General features: G+C 67.4%; 3 protein-coding genes across 4 annotated transcripts; all 3 read left to right on the plus strand.

The window, feature by feature from the left end:
* The first annotated feature begins 18 nt into the window (after nucleotides 1-18).
* MRPL12 (mitochondrial ribosomal protein L12) lies at nucleotides 19-6,425 on the plus strand. The gene is made up of 5 exons (XM_090059129.1): nucleotides 19-244; nucleotides 329-536; nucleotides 644-718; nucleotides 1,507-1,644; nucleotides 6,066-6,425. The coding sequence occupies exons 1-5, from the start codon at nucleotides 219-221 to the stop codon at nucleotides 6,180-6,182; spliced, it is 564 nt and encodes a 187-aa protein (XP_089915255.1). The 5' UTR covers nucleotides 19-218; the 3' UTR covers nucleotides 6,183-6,425.
* A 1,498-nt stretch (nucleotides 6,426-7,923) lies between these two features.
* On the plus strand, nucleotides 7,924-10,908 carry SLC25A10 (solute carrier family 25 member 10). 2 transcript variants are annotated; one of them, XM_090059123.1, is made up of 11 exons: nucleotides 7,924-8,078; nucleotides 8,821-8,940; nucleotides 9,070-9,184; nucleotides 9,276-9,324; nucleotides 9,547-9,588; nucleotides 9,804-9,847; nucleotides 9,959-10,029; nucleotides 10,127-10,219; nucleotides 10,306-10,383; nucleotides 10,509-10,565; nucleotides 10,670-10,908. In XM_090059123.1, exons 1-11 carry the CDS (start codon nucleotides 7,989-7,991, stop codon nucleotides 10,769-10,771), a joined length of 861 nt encoding a protein of 286 aa, XP_089915249.1. In that variant the 5' UTR covers nucleotides 7,924-7,988; the 3' UTR covers nucleotides 10,772-10,908. The 2 variants fall into 2 exon arrangements, with proteins under 2 accessions (XP_089915249.1, XP_089915250.1); XM_090059124.1 differs by lacking the exon at nucleotides 8,821-8,940 and having other exon boundaries at nucleotides 7,933-8,078.
* Nucleotides 10,909-12,141: 1,233 nt separating this feature from the next.
* GCGR (glucagon receptor) lies at nucleotides 12,142-17,234 on the plus strand. The gene is made up of 14 exons (XM_090059115.1): nucleotides 12,142-12,278; nucleotides 13,007-13,155; nucleotides 13,234-13,330; nucleotides 13,464-13,571; nucleotides 14,305-14,426; nucleotides 14,603-14,709; nucleotides 14,801-14,954; nucleotides 15,030-15,189; nucleotides 15,319-15,379; nucleotides 15,664-15,733; nucleotides 15,812-15,900; nucleotides 16,148-16,286; nucleotides 16,397-16,438; nucleotides 16,514-17,234. The coding sequence occupies exons 2-14, from the start codon at nucleotides 13,102-13,104 to the stop codon at nucleotides 16,808-16,810; spliced, it is 1,500 nt and encodes a 499-aa protein (XP_089915241.1). The 5' UTR covers nucleotides 12,142-12,278; nucleotides 13,007-13,101; the 3' UTR covers nucleotides 16,811-17,234.
* The last annotated feature ends 208 nt before the right edge of the window (nucleotides 17,235-17,442 follow it).

Here is a 17,442-nt window from a genome sequence, read left to right on the forward strand (position 1 = left end):
AGGTCGCTGCTACCATCGAAATGAGTGGGGGGGGGTAGAGCGTTGCCTTTTCACCAGTGAGACGTGGCTAGCCGGGCCGAAGCACCACCGAGAGGAGTGGAGGGTAGAGCGTTGCCTTTTCGCCAGCGAGACGCGGCTAGCGCGCCCGCGGTACCATCGAGACGACGCACCTAGAGCGCCGCTGCGCCCTCCTTGTCCGTGCTGCCGCGTGTGCCGCCATGCTGCCCGCCCGCTTGCTGCTCCGGTACCATGGGGGGTGGCGGGGAGCTGGGGGGGAGGGGCTCGGGCTGAACCCTGACCCTGACCCTGACCCTGACCGTGCCCACAGGCAGCGGCTGCCGGCCCGCCTGGCGCGGGCGCTGAGCCTGGGGCGGCCGCAGCCGTCCGAGGCGCTGGGCCCGGAGCTGGGGGAGGCGCTGCCCGCCGCCCCGCGGGACACGGCTCCCAGGCAGTACTCGGCCAAGGTGCGGCAGCTGGTGCAGGACATCGCGGGGCTCACGCTGCTTGAGGTGGCCGAGCTGAACGAGCTGCTCAAGGTGGGTCTGCCCCGCCCCCCCAACACGGGGGCCTTCCCTACCCCGCCCCACCCCGCAGCACGAGGGATACCCCCCCCCACTCCGCACTGACCTCCCGCCCTTCACAGCAAATACTGAAGATCCCGGACGTGGGGATGATGCCGATGGGTACGATGGTGTCGGCCGCAGGGCCCAGCACCCAGGTAACGGACAGGGGCTGGGACACGTTTGGGGCCCTCGGGGGGGCGGGGGTGCCGGAGCTGGCCTCTCGTGCGGCCGGAGGACACCTGTCTACTGGTCCATCCTATAGCCAGCTGGGCCTTGCCCATGGTGAATTAGTAGCTCCTTCTTACAGGAGCTAATGTCCCAAGAATTCAGTTGTTCTCTTTGCTCAGCTCATGAGATAAGTGGGACAGGAGCATTGTGTGGACCAAAAGGTCAAAGGATAAGTGCGTCTGAGGGGGACACAGAGCAGAGCCCCCCCCAGGCCGGCCACACCTGCCGGTGAGAAGAAAGTGGCTCCACGGTCTGCGGGCACCTTCCCAGCCAGAGTCTCCTTCCTGGTCAAGTACAGCACCCGCTTGGCTGGGGTTCAGAGGAGGCTGACTACAAGGCCCCAGGACTCAGTGGGGCACGGATGGGGTGACCAAACACAAAAAGGTGGGGGGTGAAATTCCACCAGAACCTCAGGAGGAGGATCTGAGGTGGACCAACAGAGACCTGGCACCTTGGACTGATGCAGCCCTGGCGGGTCCTGATTGCAGCCGTGACCCCTGCATTTGAGCAGAGCGGACGCAGCCGGTCTCCCCTGGGGCTCCAACTCAACAAGGGGCAGGAGCAGTGGCAGACACTCTGCTCACTGCCCGGAGCGCCCTGCCGTGGCACAGGATGAGGGGCTACGGCAAGTCCATGTGCGACCCCTGGCTGGGATGGGAGGGCAGGGGGGTCTTGGCTGCTGCACGTGGCCTCACCAGGTGTGTCTTGCCTCCAGGAGCCTGAGGAGGAAGAGGTCGCCAAGAAAGTGGAGAAGCTGAACTTCACGGTCAAGTTGGTGGGCATAAAGGCCGAGGAAAAGGTGAAGCTGATCAAGGAGGTGAAGAGCCAGAAGGAGGGGCTGAACCTCGTCCAGGTGAGGAGCGGGCTCTGCCCAACGCCCGCACATCCTGCATCGCTGCTCGAGCCCTTGGGAGCAGCGAGCTGGTCCGAGCAGGAGTTGGAGCGGTGGGGCTGGGCAGGTGCCAGGTGGTCACATCCAGCCAGCCCTCCACCCCAGGCAGGATCAGCCCTATCTGAATCTCCCACCCGAGGCTTTTTCTCACCTGCTTTTAAAGGCTTTGAGGTGTGGGGATTCCACGGCCTCCCTGGGCAGCGCTGAGCCACCCTCAGTGAGCAAGCTCATCCTACCTAGCAACCCACACATCCTGGCTGCAGGTTAAGACCCTTGCTCCTTGTCCTGTCACCTGTACCTAGAGTGCTTTGTTCACTTGCTAATTACTCCAGGAATTTGAGAACTGTGATCAAATCCCTGCTCAGTGTCCTGTTCTCTGGATAAAGTATAGTTCTTTCAGCTCATTCTCCTCAGTCCTGCATCCTAGGCCTTGAAGCAGTTTCTTGCTCTGCACTGGACTCTTCAGTCTGTCCCTGTCTCCTTAAATTGCAAGTCCTAAATCTAGACCCAGGACTCTAAGGGAGGCTTCACCAGCACTAAATAGAGTGTAAAGAGTACTTCCCCTGCTGTGCAAGTTGATGCAGCCCAGGAGGCTGTTGCCTTTTTTTGCAAAAATAGCATATTGTTGGCTCATATTCAGCTAACTGACCACTATAGCCCCCGTGATCCTGCAGGATCCTTTCCCATGATCCAGCAGACAAGGCAGTCGTTCTCCTGCCTGTATTTGTGCACGCAATTGTTCCATGTCAGGTGCATGGTTTTGTCATTGTCCTTATCGAATTTCATTTGATTGATTTTTGGGCAGTTGCTCCTGTTCAGGGTTAGGATTTAAAGTGACCTTGATGATTTCCGGGGTGTCTGCATCTCCACCCAGCTTAGTGTCATGGGTGGGTGCAATGAGTGTGCCCTCAGTCCCATCCTGAATCCTCTGGGAAGCTGCTTCCATAAGCACTTCTGACAGCAAAATTCTTAGTTCTGCTTCAGAATGGCAGCCTGAATTCCCCGGCATCCTTGAAGCTGCAGTCTGTCCTCCACTCCTTTTTGCTGGGTGCACCTTTGTGCTGAGTGCCCAGTGCCTTGGAGCCAAGCAAGAGGCTTCTGCTGGGAGCACATGGTCACTTTGGCTGCTGCTTTCAGAACAGGCCATGGGTTTCCTAGCTGGCTGTGGCAGCTGTCTCACACCCCTGACTTGAGCCCTGCTTGGAGCCTAGGGAAGAAAGAGGGAGAGCAAGCTTGGCTGTAACCTCTGAGCCCCCGGTGCCTGTGGCTGTAGTAAATTGGGCAGTGGTGACCTCCCAGTATCATGCCTAGCCAGAGGGGCCAGAGCCAAGGTCTGGTAATTGCTGTCTTGGCCCCAGTCTTGCCACTTGCATTGACTCTTGGTAAAGGAGCTCTGTTCTCTGGGGCTATGGTCTGATTGCACCCTGTTCAAATTTGCTGATGACACTAAGATGTAGGGGGATGTGGGCATGCTAGAAGGGAGGAATAGGCTGCAATCAGACCTAGACAGGTTGCAGGGGTGGGCGGATGAGAATAGGATGGGATTCAACACCGACAAGTGCAAAGTGATGCACCTGGGGAGGAACAACTGGCACCATACCTACGTGCTGGGGAACTCCCGTCTCGTTGGAAAAGGATCTTGGAGTCATCATTGATGCCAAGATGAACATGGGCCGGCAGTGTGGGGACGCGGTCAGGAAGGCCAACCGCACCTTGTCATGCATCCACAGATGCATCTCGAGCAGGTCCAAAGAGGTGATCTTCCCCCTCCATGCGGCACTGGTCAGGCCGCAGCTGGAGTACTGCATCCAGTTCTGGGTGCTGCACTTCAGCAGGGATGTGGACAGCATGGAGAGGGTCCAGAGGAGGCCACTCGCATGATCGGGGGCAGCAGGGCAGGCCCTACGAGGAGAGGCTACGGGAGCTGAACCTGTTCAGCCTCCACAAGAGAAGGCTGAGGGGGAGCTAGTGGCCTGTTATAAACTAGTCAGGGGGGACCAGCAGGCAGTGGGGAAGTCCCTGTTCCCCTGAGCACTACCAGCAATGACCAGGAATAACGATCACAAGCTGTCAGAGGGTAGGTTCAGACTAGATAATTAGGAGATGTGACTTCACGGTCAGGGTGGCTAGGAATGGGAACCAGCTTCCAAGAGAAGTGGTGCAGGCCCCTACCCTGGGGGTGTTTAAGAGGAGGTTAGATGAACATCCTGCTGGGGTCATTTGACCCCAGTACTCTTTCCTGCCATGGCAGGGGGTCGGAGTCGATGATCTGCTCAGGTCCCCTCTGACCCTAGAAATTATGAAACTAAGGTGCCTTGCACATCTCTGGATTGGCTGGGAGTTCTTCTTGCATTTGGATTCACTTCAGGAATAGTTCACCTGTCACCAAGAGCTTCTTTCATTTAAAGTTAATATTTAAGCACTGAAGTCAGGGCAGTGCCCCTCTAATTCCCCAGCCTTATGTAGGCTATGGTTCTTTCCAGCTCCTCCTCCCCCCAACTCCCACAGTAGGACAGGGGCTCTCTGCATGTCTTTAGCAGACTGTTTGAACTGAGGCTTCTCATGCTCTGAGGACCCCCGGGGGCTGGGGGAGAGAGGGAAGGGGGGCCTCCTGTCCTGGATATCACCTCCAGCACCTTGAGTAGCAAAGGTCAGGATCTGACATGAGATGGGGTGATTGGCTCATTCGCAGCAATGCAGAAGAGGCAGAGGCACGCCTGTGTTTCTATTCCGTGTTGGGAATGCAGCGGGCTGATGTTTCTACAGCTCAGGGTGACTAAATATGTTCTGTTTCAGCAGAAACCAGGGAGGGTTTTAAACATCCTAAATTCTTTACCGGTTGTTACTTTAACATGTGCCTAGGGGTGTGGAAAGGGGGGAAAAGGAAGTTCTCCAGGCTGACCATAGGGATTTTGGCATAATAGGGACATTTCAGAGGGCTAGGCAATAAAAGCATGCTGTACCAGCATTTTGGAAGGATGAATCGGCAGCTGGCTACTGGCAGTCCTGGCCTGATGCCCAGAAAGGCTGATGCATAGCAGAGTTAGTTAACTTGCATAATTAATAGTGGTGGGCTTGGCTTTATGGCACATGGATGTTGTCAGACTGGATGCTGCTGTGATGCAACTGCAGGTTTGAGTGGTAAAGGTGGCTGGTGGCAGGGTAAGCTTCCCTGAGGCCTGACTTAGTCCTACCTGGCAGGTAAAGAATAGCCAGTACTAAGCCAGTGGTTTTCAGCCTCCTTAGACTCGAGGCCCCCTCAGAAAATATCAGCTCTTTACTTTCACCCATTTCTCAGTTGGGAAATATTATTATTCCATATTCTTCTGTTGCAAAAACCTCAGGCAGGTGGCGGCAGGGTAGTTCTGGGACAGCGGATTCCCCTGTGAAACCTCTGGGTTGATCTTGTCAGGTGCTTGCACTTCCAGCCCTGCTAATACTTTGCAGGCCCCTAAAAGGATCTCATGGAGCCCCAGGGCAGCTCCCCAGTTGAGAATCATGGACCTAGGCAAAGTCAGGCCAGGCTGTGGAAAAGGCACTTAAGCATTGGTCCCCAGGTACTAGCAGACAAGGAATCGTCTCTGGGGGTTCTTGCGGGGTCCTACTTGCCTCTACTGGCCACTGATCTAGAGTTGCAGCCAGAGTTGTTGTGGGCAGTCGGCTGAGGACAGACAGGGTGGAGGCATGGGCAAGTCAGCTCTGTGAGCCAGGCCCGTTTCCTCTCCCCTTTAGCAGCTGCTGTCCCACTGTGCGCACTGAGCTGCTCATTTCAGACCGATGCTCCAGCAAGTCAATGGTGGTGGTTACAGCAGCCTGAATCATGCCCACCTTGCCACTGCGCCAGCTGGGCAGGGGGTGCACCGTTACCCCCTTTCTGGGTAGGAGAGCACAGGCCTCCCATGGCCCCATCCTGCCCAGGGACGGACTGTTCCAGCTCCTGTTTCCGCGCTGGGTCAGGCTACTGCTCTGCATCTGCAGTCCTAGCCCTATGGCTCCATCTGGAATTGGGCCGGCCCCTCAGGGAGCCTGTGTCCAGTGCTGTGTGGTGAGCAGCAATGTTTGGAAAGCAGAGGGTATTTTGTATATGTATGTGTGTGTCCAGCCTGCCACTACCTCATGTGGCCCTCCCAAAACAGCAGCTGGTGTCCACCTCACTGCCCTTCCCTGGCCACTGCAGGCTCCTGGGCTGGCCAAGCCCCTCATGGGGCTATGGGGGATGTCCACGGGGGGGGAGCAGTCCTCCACACATGACACACTGCCTCCTCCAGAGCATGGCTCTGCTGCTCGCTGTGGTGCAGTGGCAGCATTCCCTGGGTCTGGGTCTCTGTGGGGTGGTAAGAAAGCGGCTCCTGGCTCTGACCCACCCTCTGTCTCTCTGGCAGGCCAAGAAGCTGGTTGAGTCCCTTCCACAGGAAATCAAAGCCAATGTCTCCAAGCCTGAGGCAGAGAGGATCAAAGCAGCACTGGAGGCAGTGGGAGGCACCGTGGTTCTGGAGTAGATGGGCATCCTCATTGCAAGGGACTAGCACCAGGGGATTTCTTCCTGCACTCGCCTGACACCTGCTCACTGACTGCAACAGGGCCTGTACATTTCCAGGGGCAAGGACTGCCCTGTGGCTCAACAAGGGGTTGCTCTCAGGCCAGGCCTTCCTGAGATGGATGCGTGCAGCGTGGGGAGGGAGCTGTCATCTGTATGAGCACCGCCACGAACTCTGGTCTATAAAGTATAAATGGGGAAACTACCACTGGTGATCTGTTCTGGCCAAGCTCCCTGCACCGGGTGCCAAGTGCCGCATGTAGCAGCCCGCAGCAGGAGCTGTGCAGTGCTGGGGCCAGCCCCGGCCCCCTCGGCTGCCCTGGGAGGGGGTTACACATGCATCCTGCGAGGCTGGTTTGGGGATGTGTGTGCACCAGCCCACATGTTTCTTGCTGCTAAATGCCATCGCTGTCCTGGGCTGTAGTCAGAGTCCTGTTCCACCTGTGTCTGCTCTGCTTTCGTGGCCCCAGCCGTGGGTTAGCTTCGCTTGAGTGCAGCGTGTCTGTGCAGCCTGGCAAATGCAGGTGGGATGCCCTGGGCTGTGCTGGGCTCGGGATAATGGCAGGCTGGGCCCTGGTTAATGATTAGTGTCTGAAAGGCGGCAGCGGGGAGGCGGCGCCTGGCCCTCCCCTTGCAGGGTGACCTCAGGGTGTAGCGGGTCAGTGACTTGCCCAGGGAGGAGCTGGCAGAACCTGGTGGGGGGTGAGGGTTGGACTCTGCACAGATCCCTGGGCTCAGGGCTGGGGGGAGGGACTGAGCCTTTCCTTGCTGAGCTGCACGGGCAGAGGCTTGGTGCCCTCACCCCAGCGCACTAGCGGCCTCTTATCAGCTTGCGGTTGCTGCCACAACACCGGTGCTGGTGCTGGGCACTTGCAGCCCTGTGGCAGGAGGGTGTTGGACGCTGCAGCACAGGCAGGTGCAACACTCCTGGCAGCTGGCAGTGCCACCCTGCGCAGCGTCCGTGCTGGCACCCGGCCACGGCTCTCTGTTGGCTGAGGGCTCGTTCTGAGCTGGGCTCTGGGCAGGCCTGCGGGTGCCCACAGCAACAACAGTCGCTGCTGGCAGCAGCCCACGGGGCCGCTTGAGCCGCTGGCTGCAGCATGGTGCAGGATTCCTGCTGCTTGCCCGGCCCAGCCCCAGGGCTGCAGACAGATCAGCCACCTGCTCCTGGCACTGCCCCATGTTGCACAGCAGGAACCAGAGCCCATGGGAAAGTCTCGCTAGGCTGCCGGCCAGCACCGGGTTTCCGCCCCGAGTCACTAATCCTGGCAGGTAGGCCCTGCTCCAGGGACTCGCAGCACCCGGCCTGAGGGGCCCTCGCCCCCGACCCTGCTGCCGGGAGAGGGCAGGGGGCAAAGGGCCCGGCTGCAGTTGCTTCATGAAGGGGGCAAGGTCCAGGAGCTGCGTGGAGCCACGGTGGGGCTGTCCCGGCTGGAGCAGGCTGCCCCCCGAGCCCGTGCCTGCTGCTCCCTGGGCATGGCCGTGTCTGTCCCCGGGGCAGGAGCTGCTCCTCGTGTGGAGCCCTCGGTCCGGCCCGGGCCGCGCACCCCACCTGCCCGTGTGGCCGCGGGGGAGCCGGGACGGGCCTGCCCCGGGCAGCCCCTTGCAGCACCCGGCACGGTGCCCGAGGTCCGGCCCCGAGCTCGCGAGGCCCTCCCGGCGTCGCCGCTTTAAGGCCCCGCCGGCGTGGCCCGTTTAAGCGCGGGGCGGGGCGGGGCCGGGCGCGGGGCCGGGCGGCGCGGGGCGCAGAGCCGAGCCGGGCCGGGCCATGGCGGAGAGGCGCGTGTCGCGCTGGTACTTCGGCGGCCTGGCGTCGTGCGGGGCCGCCTGCTGCACCCACCCGCTCGACCTGCTCAAGGTGGGCGCGGCACCGGCACGATCCGCCGGCAGGGAAGGGGCCCGGTGCCCGGGAGCCGGCGCCGCTCGCCCCGGGCAGCTCCCGGGTCGGCAGCCGGCACCTGGCAAGGGGAGCAGGGCGCGGGGCAGTGCCCTGCTGCGCCGGCACCAGCGCCTGTGCCCGAGCCCGAGCCCAAGCCCGGCGGGGCCCGCACCCTGGGGCGGCTCGGAGCAGCCTTCCTGCCTGTGCCGGGTGCCGGGAGCGGCTTGGCGGCTCCCCGGGGCGGGGGCGGGGGCGGGGGCAGCGACGCCGACGCCGCGTGAAGCTGCGCTCTGGACCCTGCAGGCTGCGGGCACCTGCCCGCGCCCGGGCCGGTCGCCCTCCCCATCCCAAGCTGGTCTGGCCCCAGGTCCCACCCCCGTGCCCCTGGCGCCGGCAGAGCTGCCCGGTGCCGCCTGGCTGGGCGCCCCCCCCCCCCCCCCGCCTGCTGGCAGCAGCCGCTGCAGCCCTTTGCTCGGCCATCGCGCCCGCCCTCCGTGCAGGGGTGCGTTGCTGAGCCCGCGCCCGCGCCCGTCCTGGCTCCGGCACTCGGGCCCCGGGCCACCCGCACGCCCTGCCAGGAAGAGCTGGCCCCAGGGGCCTGGGAGCTAGGTGCTGGGCCTGGCCACCTTCGGGGCCGGTGGCCGCCGGCAGCGGGGGGGGTTCGGCTCGTCCGCGCCCCGTGGAAGGGGCGGGGCGGCGGCCACTGACCCCGGCCCCCCAGGTGCACCTGCAGACGCAGCAGGAGGCGAAGGTGCGCATGACGGGCATGGCGCTGCGCGTGGTGCGCTCCGACGGGGTCCTGGCGCTCTACAACGGGCTCAGCGCCTCGCTGTGCCGGCAGGTGGGCGCCGGGCCGCCGCGGCGACGGGAGGCTCCGCGGGCCCGGCCTCGCCACGTGCAGGCCGGCGGCTCGGCTGGTGCCGGGGGCGGGGGTCGCGTCCTGGCCCGGCCCTGACTCCCCTCCCCGCAGATGACCTACTCCCTGACCCGCTTTGCCATCTACGAGACGGTGCGGGACCGCCTGGGCCGGGGCAGCCAGGGCCCGCTGCCCTTCTACCAGAAGGTGCTGCTGGGCGCCGTGGGAGGTGAGCCGGGCCGGGCCGGGCCGGGCCGGGCGGGGCCGGGCGGGGGGGCAGCCTCGGTGCAGCCCCCTGACCCCCTTTCCCCTGGTGGCAGGTTTCACGGGTGGGTTTGTGGGGACCCCGGCGGACATGGTGAATGTCAGGTGAGTGCATCGCGGGTGTGCGGGGCCGGGAATCCCTCGCTCCGGCTGCACGACGGGCTGGGGCCTGCCCGGGTGACCCCAGCGCCGGGAGCAGCACCGGACAGGCCGGGATCGGGCCCTGGCCCGGGGACCTGCGCGGGGGGGAGGGCTGGCTGCCGTGCCAGGGCGCGCCCGTCTCTCGTGGCCTCGGCTCCCCCCGCCCTCCTGCCTCTCCGCTTGCAGGATGCAGAACGACATGAAGCAGCCGGCGCACCTGAGGCGCAAGTGAGTGCGGGCCGGGGCCTGGGGGGCGTGGGACCCCCACGGGGGTCGCGCCTGGGGTGGGCTGGCCCTGACCCCCCGCGTGCGGGGCCCTGGCGGGAGCTGCAGTACAAGGTCACGGCCGCCAGGGGGCAGGCTGCTGCCGAGCAGGGCGGGGGGGGCAGGGCCGGGGGCGCAGCTGGAGCCTCTGTGACTTCACCCCCCCCCCCGTCCCGCAGCTACGCGCACGCGCTGGATGGGATGCTCCGCGTGCTCCGGGAGGGTAAGAGCCGCCCCACGCGTGGGGCTGGGCACGGCTACAGGTGCTGAGGCGCCGCCGGGTGGGGCTGGGCCACGACGAGCCCTGCGCTGACGCCCCCCCTTCCCCCCCCAGAGGGCCCGAGGAAGCTGTTCTCCGGCGCTTCGATGGCTTCGAGTCGGGGGGCCCTGGTCACCGTGGGACAGGTAGCGACCCCGGCCCCCTGCCCGCGGGGTGGGTGGGGGTGGTGACAGCCAGGCCCCCCGCCAGCAGGCCCGCCGCACTGACCGTCCCTCCGCACAGCTCTCCTGCTACGACCAGGCCAAGCAGCTGGTCCTCACCACCGGGCTCCTGTCCGACAACATCTTCACCCACTTCCTGGCCAGCTTCATCGCCGTGAGTGGGCCGGGGGCGGCGCGCGTGGGGCCCCGGGGCCAGGGCGTGGGGGGCCGCTGGTAACCTGGTCCCTCTCCCTGCCGCAGGGCGGATGCGCCACATTCCTGTGCCAGCCCTTGGACGTGCTCAAGACCCGCCTGATGAACTCCCAGGGCGAGTACCGGGTGAGCGGCCCCTGCCCCGGCGGCCGCAGCTGCTTCCCCCCCCCGCCCCCGGTGCCCAGAGCTGGGCTCCTGGCGCGCGAGGCCCGGGGCCCCCAGCACCCGCAACACCCCCTCCTCCATTGCAGGGCGTCCTGCACTGCGCCGTGGAGACGGCCAAGCTGGGGCCACTGGCTTTTTACAAGGTACCGGGCGGGGAGCTCGGGGGGCAGAGCCGGCGGGGCGTGGGGGGCCGGGGGTGCTCAGGTGGCTGGGCCAGCACTGACCCCCGTTCCCATCCCTGCCCCAGGGCTTTGTGCCTGCTGCCATCCGGCTGGTCCCGCACACCGTCCTCACCTTCGTCTTCCTGGAGCAGCTGCGCAAGTACTTCGGGATCAAAGTGCTGGCCTGAGCCGGGGCCCAGGGCAGGCCGCCTCGCCCCTCCCCGCGCCCCTCGCTTGCCCGCTGGGCCGGCGCCTGCCCCAGCCGCCACAGGGACACTGTGGCCCCCACCCCGCCCGGAAGCTCACAGCGCCCCTGAGGGCCACGGTCCGGGGGGGCTCCGTCCCCCGCGCCCCCGCACCGTGGCCCCCGGGCAGGGAGAAGGAGCGGAAGGGGGGCCCGTGGGCCCCGGGCGCTCCTCCTGCCCCCTCCAGCTTTAAGGACCGCGTCTGCTCCGCCAAAACCTCCCGGCAGCCAGAGGCTGCCGGGCTCTTCAGGGACTTCTGCCTCGTACCAATGATGATGTGGAATAGCCCCGCTCCGCGCCCGGCTGCGGCTGGCCAGAGCCGGGGCGGCCGGAGGTCCTTCTCCCAAGGGCACAGCTCGACCTCGGCCCGGCCCGGCGGTGCAGGGGTCACCGCGGAGCAGCATCCTGCGCCGTGGCAGCGGGGGGGCGGGGCGCGCAGGACTTAGCCCGGTGCAGCGGGGCAGGTCCCTGAGCCCGCTTCGGCCTCCTGCCCTCGGGCAAGGCCAGCCCTGCGCTGCCCCCCCCCCCGAGCTGCTGCGTCGCGTCTAGTGAAGCGGGGACCCGTGGGATCAAGGAACTGGAGCGTGTGTAACTGTGACAATAAACCTACGACCGTGTGCCCGGTGCGGCTGTGCCTCCTTCTGGGGGGAGGCTCCAGTGCTGCCGCAGCCCATCCCCGCTGCCGGGACTCGTCCCCACCCCGGGCCCTTGCCCTGCCCGCCGACGGTGCCAGGAGCTGGAGCTGGAGCTCTGCGCGGGGCGCGGCCGGGCCCGGGCCGCCAGGGAGGCCGCGGCGGTGCCACGGTGCCCGCGCCGCCCGCAGCCTGGCCGTGCCGCCTGGACGGAGCCTAATGCCGGCACCAGGCCGTCCTGGCGGGGCGCGGGGGCCCCGGGACCGCCCGGCTCTGCCCTGCTCCGGCCCTGGGGCCAGGACCCGGCCTTCCGCCCGGCCTGCGCGCACCGGGGGCTCTTCCCTCGGGCTCCGGGGGCCGGCCGCCCGCCTGCAGCCTCGGGCGGGGGCCGCGACGCCCCGAGGGCCCGGGCCGACGGCGCTGTTGCTCCGCCCCCGCCGCGCCCGCCCGGGAGGGCGGTGGCAGGAGCCCCGTGCCCGCGCCCGAAGCGCCGTAAACACCGGCCGGCGGGGCCCGGAGCGCGGGCGGCGCGGACCTGCCGGCCCCGGCCCCAGCCGGGCGCGGGGCAGCGGCGGGGGAGCGCAGGCAGCGCCGCACCCGCCGGGGCCCCGGGCTGGGGTCCTGCCCGTTCGGCCGCCGGGGGTCGCTGCGCCGGGGAGGGGCGGAGGCTGCGGGAGACCCCCCGCCCCCGCCCCCCGCGCCCGGTCCCTCCCCCGAGCGGCACCGGCAAAGTTTCCAGGCGCGCGGCGGAGACGGGCTGTACCGCGGCGCTGCCCGCACCATGCGCCCGGGAGCCGCCGGCCGCCGAGCTCCGCAAGGTACTGAGGGGGCGCGGGGGCGCCGCCCGCGTCCGTCCCCGGCGGCTCCCGCGCCCGGCCCGACGGCGAGCGCTGCCGCGCCGCGGCTCCGGCCCGGGTGGGGCTCGCCGGGGCCCGCGCCGTCGGGCCGGGCCGGGCGGGGGGCGCGCTGCGGGGCGGGCGGGGAGGCCGGGGCTGCCGCCGCCCCCGCGGCCGCCCTCCGCTTCGGCCGCGCTGTGTCAACACGGGCCCGCCGCGCTGTTTGCTCAGGTCGCGCCGCGGCCTTGGGAGCATCCCCCGCCCGCGGCCGCGCTGCCTTTGCCCCCGCGCCGGACACGTCACCCCGGCCGGGCCGGGCCGGGGCTCCGGGCGACGGCGGGGGCCGGTTCGGCCGAGCCGCGGTGCGGGCTCCGCCCGGTGCCCGGAGCAGCCTTGGCCCGTCCGGCTCCGTGCCTGGCAGGGCTGAGCGGGACTCGCCATGGACTTGGCCCGGGGGTGCGGAGCGTCCCCGACGTGGCCCGCAGCCCCCCGCGCTCAGCGCCACCCCCGAGCCGGTGCTGCGGCCGGGCCGGAGAAAGGCGCGTTTGTCCGCGGCCGCAATCCCGCTCAGCCGCCGCGTAACCAGCTTAGGGGATCGAGGGGATTAGGGCCCGCGTGAGCCCGGCCCCGGCCCCGTGCCCGCCTGCCCGGCTGTCCCGGGGCTGCCCGGCCCCGGCCCCGGCCCCAGCCCCCGCTCCGTGTCGTGGCAGGGCGGCCCGTGAGCTCCGCGCCGCGCGCACCCGCCGCCGCGCCGCACCGTGCCTAGGCAGCAGCCCGGCCCCGATGCGCCGGTGCCCGCGGAGACATGTCCCGGCGCCGCCTGCTCGGGCTCCTGCTCGCCCTGCTCTCGCACTGCCAGGTAGGCCCGGGGCAGCGCGGCCGTGGGGACCCCTCGGGGCGGCCCGCCCGGCCGGCGCTGACACCCCGTGCCCCGCAGGGACCCTCGGCGCAGGTCACGGACTTCCTCTTCGAGAGCTGGCAGGCCTACCGGGAGGAGTGCCACCGCAACATGAGCCTGCAGCCGCCGCCCACGGGTCAGCCCGGCTCTGCGGCGGGGGGCGGGGGGCGGGGGCAGGGGCATCGCGGGGAGGCGGCAGGGGCGCGAGCACGGAGGCTGCCCAGGGCCCGCGGAGGCGCCGCAGCGTCTCAGGGTGGGTCTCGCTGCAGAGCTGGTCTGCAACCGCACCTTCGACAACTTCTCCTGCTGGCCTGACACGCTGCCCAATGCCACCATCAACACCTCCTGCCCCTGGTTCCTGCCCTGGCACCGGAAAGGTAGGAGCCCGGGCAGGGCCTGCTCTGGGCAGCCCCGAGCGGCGCCCAGCTCCGCGGTCGTGCTCCCGGGAGGCCCGGGCCCAAGGCAGAGCGGGGCCCTGTGCCAGGCAGGCGCGGGCCGGGCCAGAGGCAGGGGCTCCACGTCCCGTGCTTGCAGCATGTAGCTCTCTGTGTCAAGTTGGAGTCCTTCCAGCTCGCGCGACGGCGGCTTGAGACCGCGCATAGCTGCGCGAGCTTGAACTCCGGCCCTGTAAGCCTGAGCGAGGCCGAGAGCCGCAGAAAGGAGACTCGCGCGGAGGAGGCGAGCCGGGCTGCGGGTCCGGGCGGCGCGGGCTGGCCGAGCTGAGCGCCAGGAGGCACGGGAGTGTCTCCGGCCCGGGCTGCGGCCAGGGGCACTGGCAGCCGGAGCCGCGAGCGGTTCGCTGCTGCGGTCGCTCCACCGAGGGCCTCGAGCCGCGTGGGAGCAGGGGCAGCCCCGAGAAACCCTCCGGCCCCAGTCTGCTCTCGGGCCCAGCAGTGGCCCAGCTTCACCTGGGCCCACTCGGAGGTGATGGAGGATGTTCTGGGCCTCGCGGCCATTCGCTGCGCGAGGGCCGTGTCAGGAGTGGGGTGGGCGCAGGCTGGGCTGGCTCAGACGCAGCCGAAGGTGCCTGGAGCAGGGGCCGGGCAGGACGTGACCCCCGCAAGGGCCCAGCCGGCTCAGCTGCCCTCTGACCATCTGCCACCCCCACAGTGAAGCACAGATATGTCTTCAAGACCTGCGGGCCAGATGGGCAGTGGCTGAAGGGCCCCAAAGGGCAGTCCCTGCGTGACGCCACCCAGTGTGAGATGGACCCCGAGGACCTCAAAGCCCAGGTCAGCAGAGCCGGGGGACCTCACAGTTCGGGACGTCCCCCCAGCTTCCAGAGGCGTAGCAAGTTGGTTGGGCCTCAGCCACAGAGCAGTCAATCTGGCTCCCCGTTTTCTGTGGTTTTGCCCCAGGCTGGCCTCGTGCCCCAGCCCAGCATCTCTCTCCCCCTCTCTCTCTCCAGGATAAATTCGCCAAGACCTATGGCAGCTTCAAGATCATGTACACGGTGGGCTACTCCGTGTCGCTGGGCATGCTGCTGCTCGCCCTCGCCATCCTGTTGGGCTTCAGGTACCGGGCGGGGGAGGCTGGGGCTGGGAAGCGGTGCAGGACTGGCCCTTGCCCCTGCCGGAGGCTGACCGGCAGCTCCCACTCTCGGCAGCAAGCTGCACTGCATGCGAAACTACATCCACATGAACCTCTTCGCCTCCTTCGTCCTGAAGGGCATCTCAGTGCTGGTGATCGATGCCCTGCTCAAGACTCGCTACAGCGAGGAAATCGATGGCTACAACGTTGGCACCTGGTTCAGCGATGAGGTGACCCCCCTGCCCCCTGCAACCCGCACCCCGGCGGTGCTCCGAGTGCCCCGCTGATGTCTCCTCCTCCCCCAGGCTGCCGCTGGCTGCCGGGCAGCCACCGTCTTCATGCAATATGGCATCGTGGCCAACTACTGCTGGCTACTGGTGGAGGGCATCTACCTGCACAACCTGCTGGTGCTGGCCGTCTTCTCCGAGCGGAGCTACTTCACCCTCTACCTGTGCATCGGCTGGGGTGAGTGGGCACTGGGCCAGGGTGGGGGGCAGTAGGGTGGGGCCCAGGAACCTGCCTCCACCCCCCGCCTCAGCCTGCAGGGGAGCCCCAGCGGTGTCTCACTGCCCGCCGCCTCTCCTGCTGTTGCAGGGGCCCCCATCCTGTTCCTCGTGCCCTGGGTGGTCGTGAAGTTTCTGTACGAGAACATTCAGTAAGTGCGGAGGCTCGTGGTCAGGGCACGACGCGTGGCTGGGGAGCCCGGCACTGGGGTGGGGGCACCTCTGGCCTGGACACCGTCAGCTGACGGAGACTGCGGCCTGCACGTCTGAGTCTTTCTGTGGTTGGGTCACTGGGGGATGCACACGTGGGGCACACTGCGTGCACGTACCCCAGAGCCCGGCGTGCAGCGTGTGCAGCCTGTGACGTGGCTGGGCGGGGGATAAGCAGGACAGGGCAGGGGCTCCTGGCCGAGCACAGCTCTGCCCCCACCCACAGGTGCTGGAGCACCAACAACAACATGGGCTTCTGGTGGATCCTGCGCTTCCCCGTGTTCCTGGCCATCCTGGTAAGCCGCCCGCCCGCCCCGTCTGGCCACCCCGGGCCTGCCCCATCCTTCACCCTGCTCACGGCTTTTCCCCTGCAGATCAACTTCTTCATCTTCATCCGGATCATCCAGATCCTGGTCTCCAAGCTGCGTGCACACCAGATGCGCTACACGGACTACAAGTTTCGGTGTGTTCCTGCCCCCCAGCCCTGTGCCCCCTCCCCAGGCCAGGGCCTGGGCACTGCGAGACCAACGCTCTGCCCGGCTGGGAGGGGGGTGCTGGGGCCAGGTCAGCGAGAGGGAACTGGAGGTCTCTGTCCTGCGTGCCCGCATACGTGTGCATGCATGTACCCAGCGCCCAGGGCCCTGCCCTCCTGCAGCAGGGGTCAGGGAGCAGGCCCGGCTGGCGCTCAGGCTGGGCTCGGTCTCTGGCAGGCTGGCCAAGTCCACGCTGACGCTGATCCCGTTGCTGGGCATCCATGAGGTGGTGTTTGCCTTCGTCACGGACGAGCACGCCCAGGGTACCCTGCGCTATGTCAAGCTCTTCTTCGACCTCTTCCTGAGCTCCTTCCAGGTGAGCCCCACACCTGGTGCCCAGGCAAGGTGCTGCTCCCTGCCTGCCGGGTGCCGTGGTGGAGGCGTAGCTGGGCCTTGCCTTCAAGTGCTGTCTCCTGTCTGCTCCAGGGGATGCTGGTGGCCATCCTCTACTGCTTTGTGAACAAGGAGGTGAGAGCCGGGGCAGGGGCTGCAGGTCATGGTACCTGCCCCGGGGCCATGCTGAGGGTGCTGGGCCATTGGCAGGTGCAGGCGGAGCTGCTGAAGCGGTGGCAGCGCTGGAAGCTCGGGAAGGACCTGGCGGAGGAGTACAAGCACACGTACAGCCACACGCCGCAGCCCCGCGGGGGCGGCAGCACCTGCGAGAAGCACCGGCTGGTGAGCTACATCAACGGGGGCCGTGGGCTGCCCACCGCCCACACCAGCTCCCACTACCTCGAGCGCACCGGTGCCAGCCCCAGCCCCAGCCCCAGCGAGAGCCTCGCCCCTGGCCAGCGCCAGCTTGCCTATGACTTCCCAGGGGTGGCTGAGAGCGCCTTCTGAGCCCCCCCATGGCACGCCAGCACCGGCCCCGAGTGAGCCCCCTGCCCTGGGCAGGCTGCAGGGACACGGGCAGGCCCCAGGCTCAGGCATCGCGCCTGGAGAGACTGAGCAGGGCTGGCGGCGGGCGTGAGGGCCCCGAGCCTGAGCCTCTGCCTGCACCAAGGCCTGGAACTGATGCCTGCGGGCGGGTGCAAGAGAGCCCGTCACCTGCGCGGAGAGGGAGCCTTGGTGACCCCGGCCCAGTGGGGGGCGGTGCTCCTGCCCCAGAGGGGACTGCACCCCCAGGCACAGGGCCGGGGGGGGGGACGTCGTGGGGGGGGGGCAGTCCTTGCTCTGTGCTGGCCAGAGATCCTTGCTCTGGGCCGCAACTCTGGGCAAGCAGCCCCGGCTGCCCGTCTCCCCGTGTCTGTCTGTCGGGAGGGTGGGGGGCACTGGCACCAATAAACTGTGGTACGTCTCACGAATCAGGTGCAAGCTGCTGCCTGCGGGGGCCGGGGTCTGAGCAAAGGTTGGGGGCAGGTGGCGGGGGCCCCAGACAGAAGGGGTGGCCTGCGCCGCGTGGCAGGGAGGCTCCTGCCTGGGAGACATTCACGTGCTGGGGGGTGGAGGTGGTGAACTGGGTCCCTCCCCCC

This window comes from Crocodylus siamensis, chromosome 8, assembly GCF_052110815.1.
Source record: "Crocodylus siamensis isolate JL-2025a chromosome 8, ASM5211081v1, whole genome shotgun sequence".
NCBI classification, from domain to species: Eukaryota; Metazoa; Chordata; order Crocodylia; family Crocodylidae; genus Crocodylus; species Crocodylus siamensis.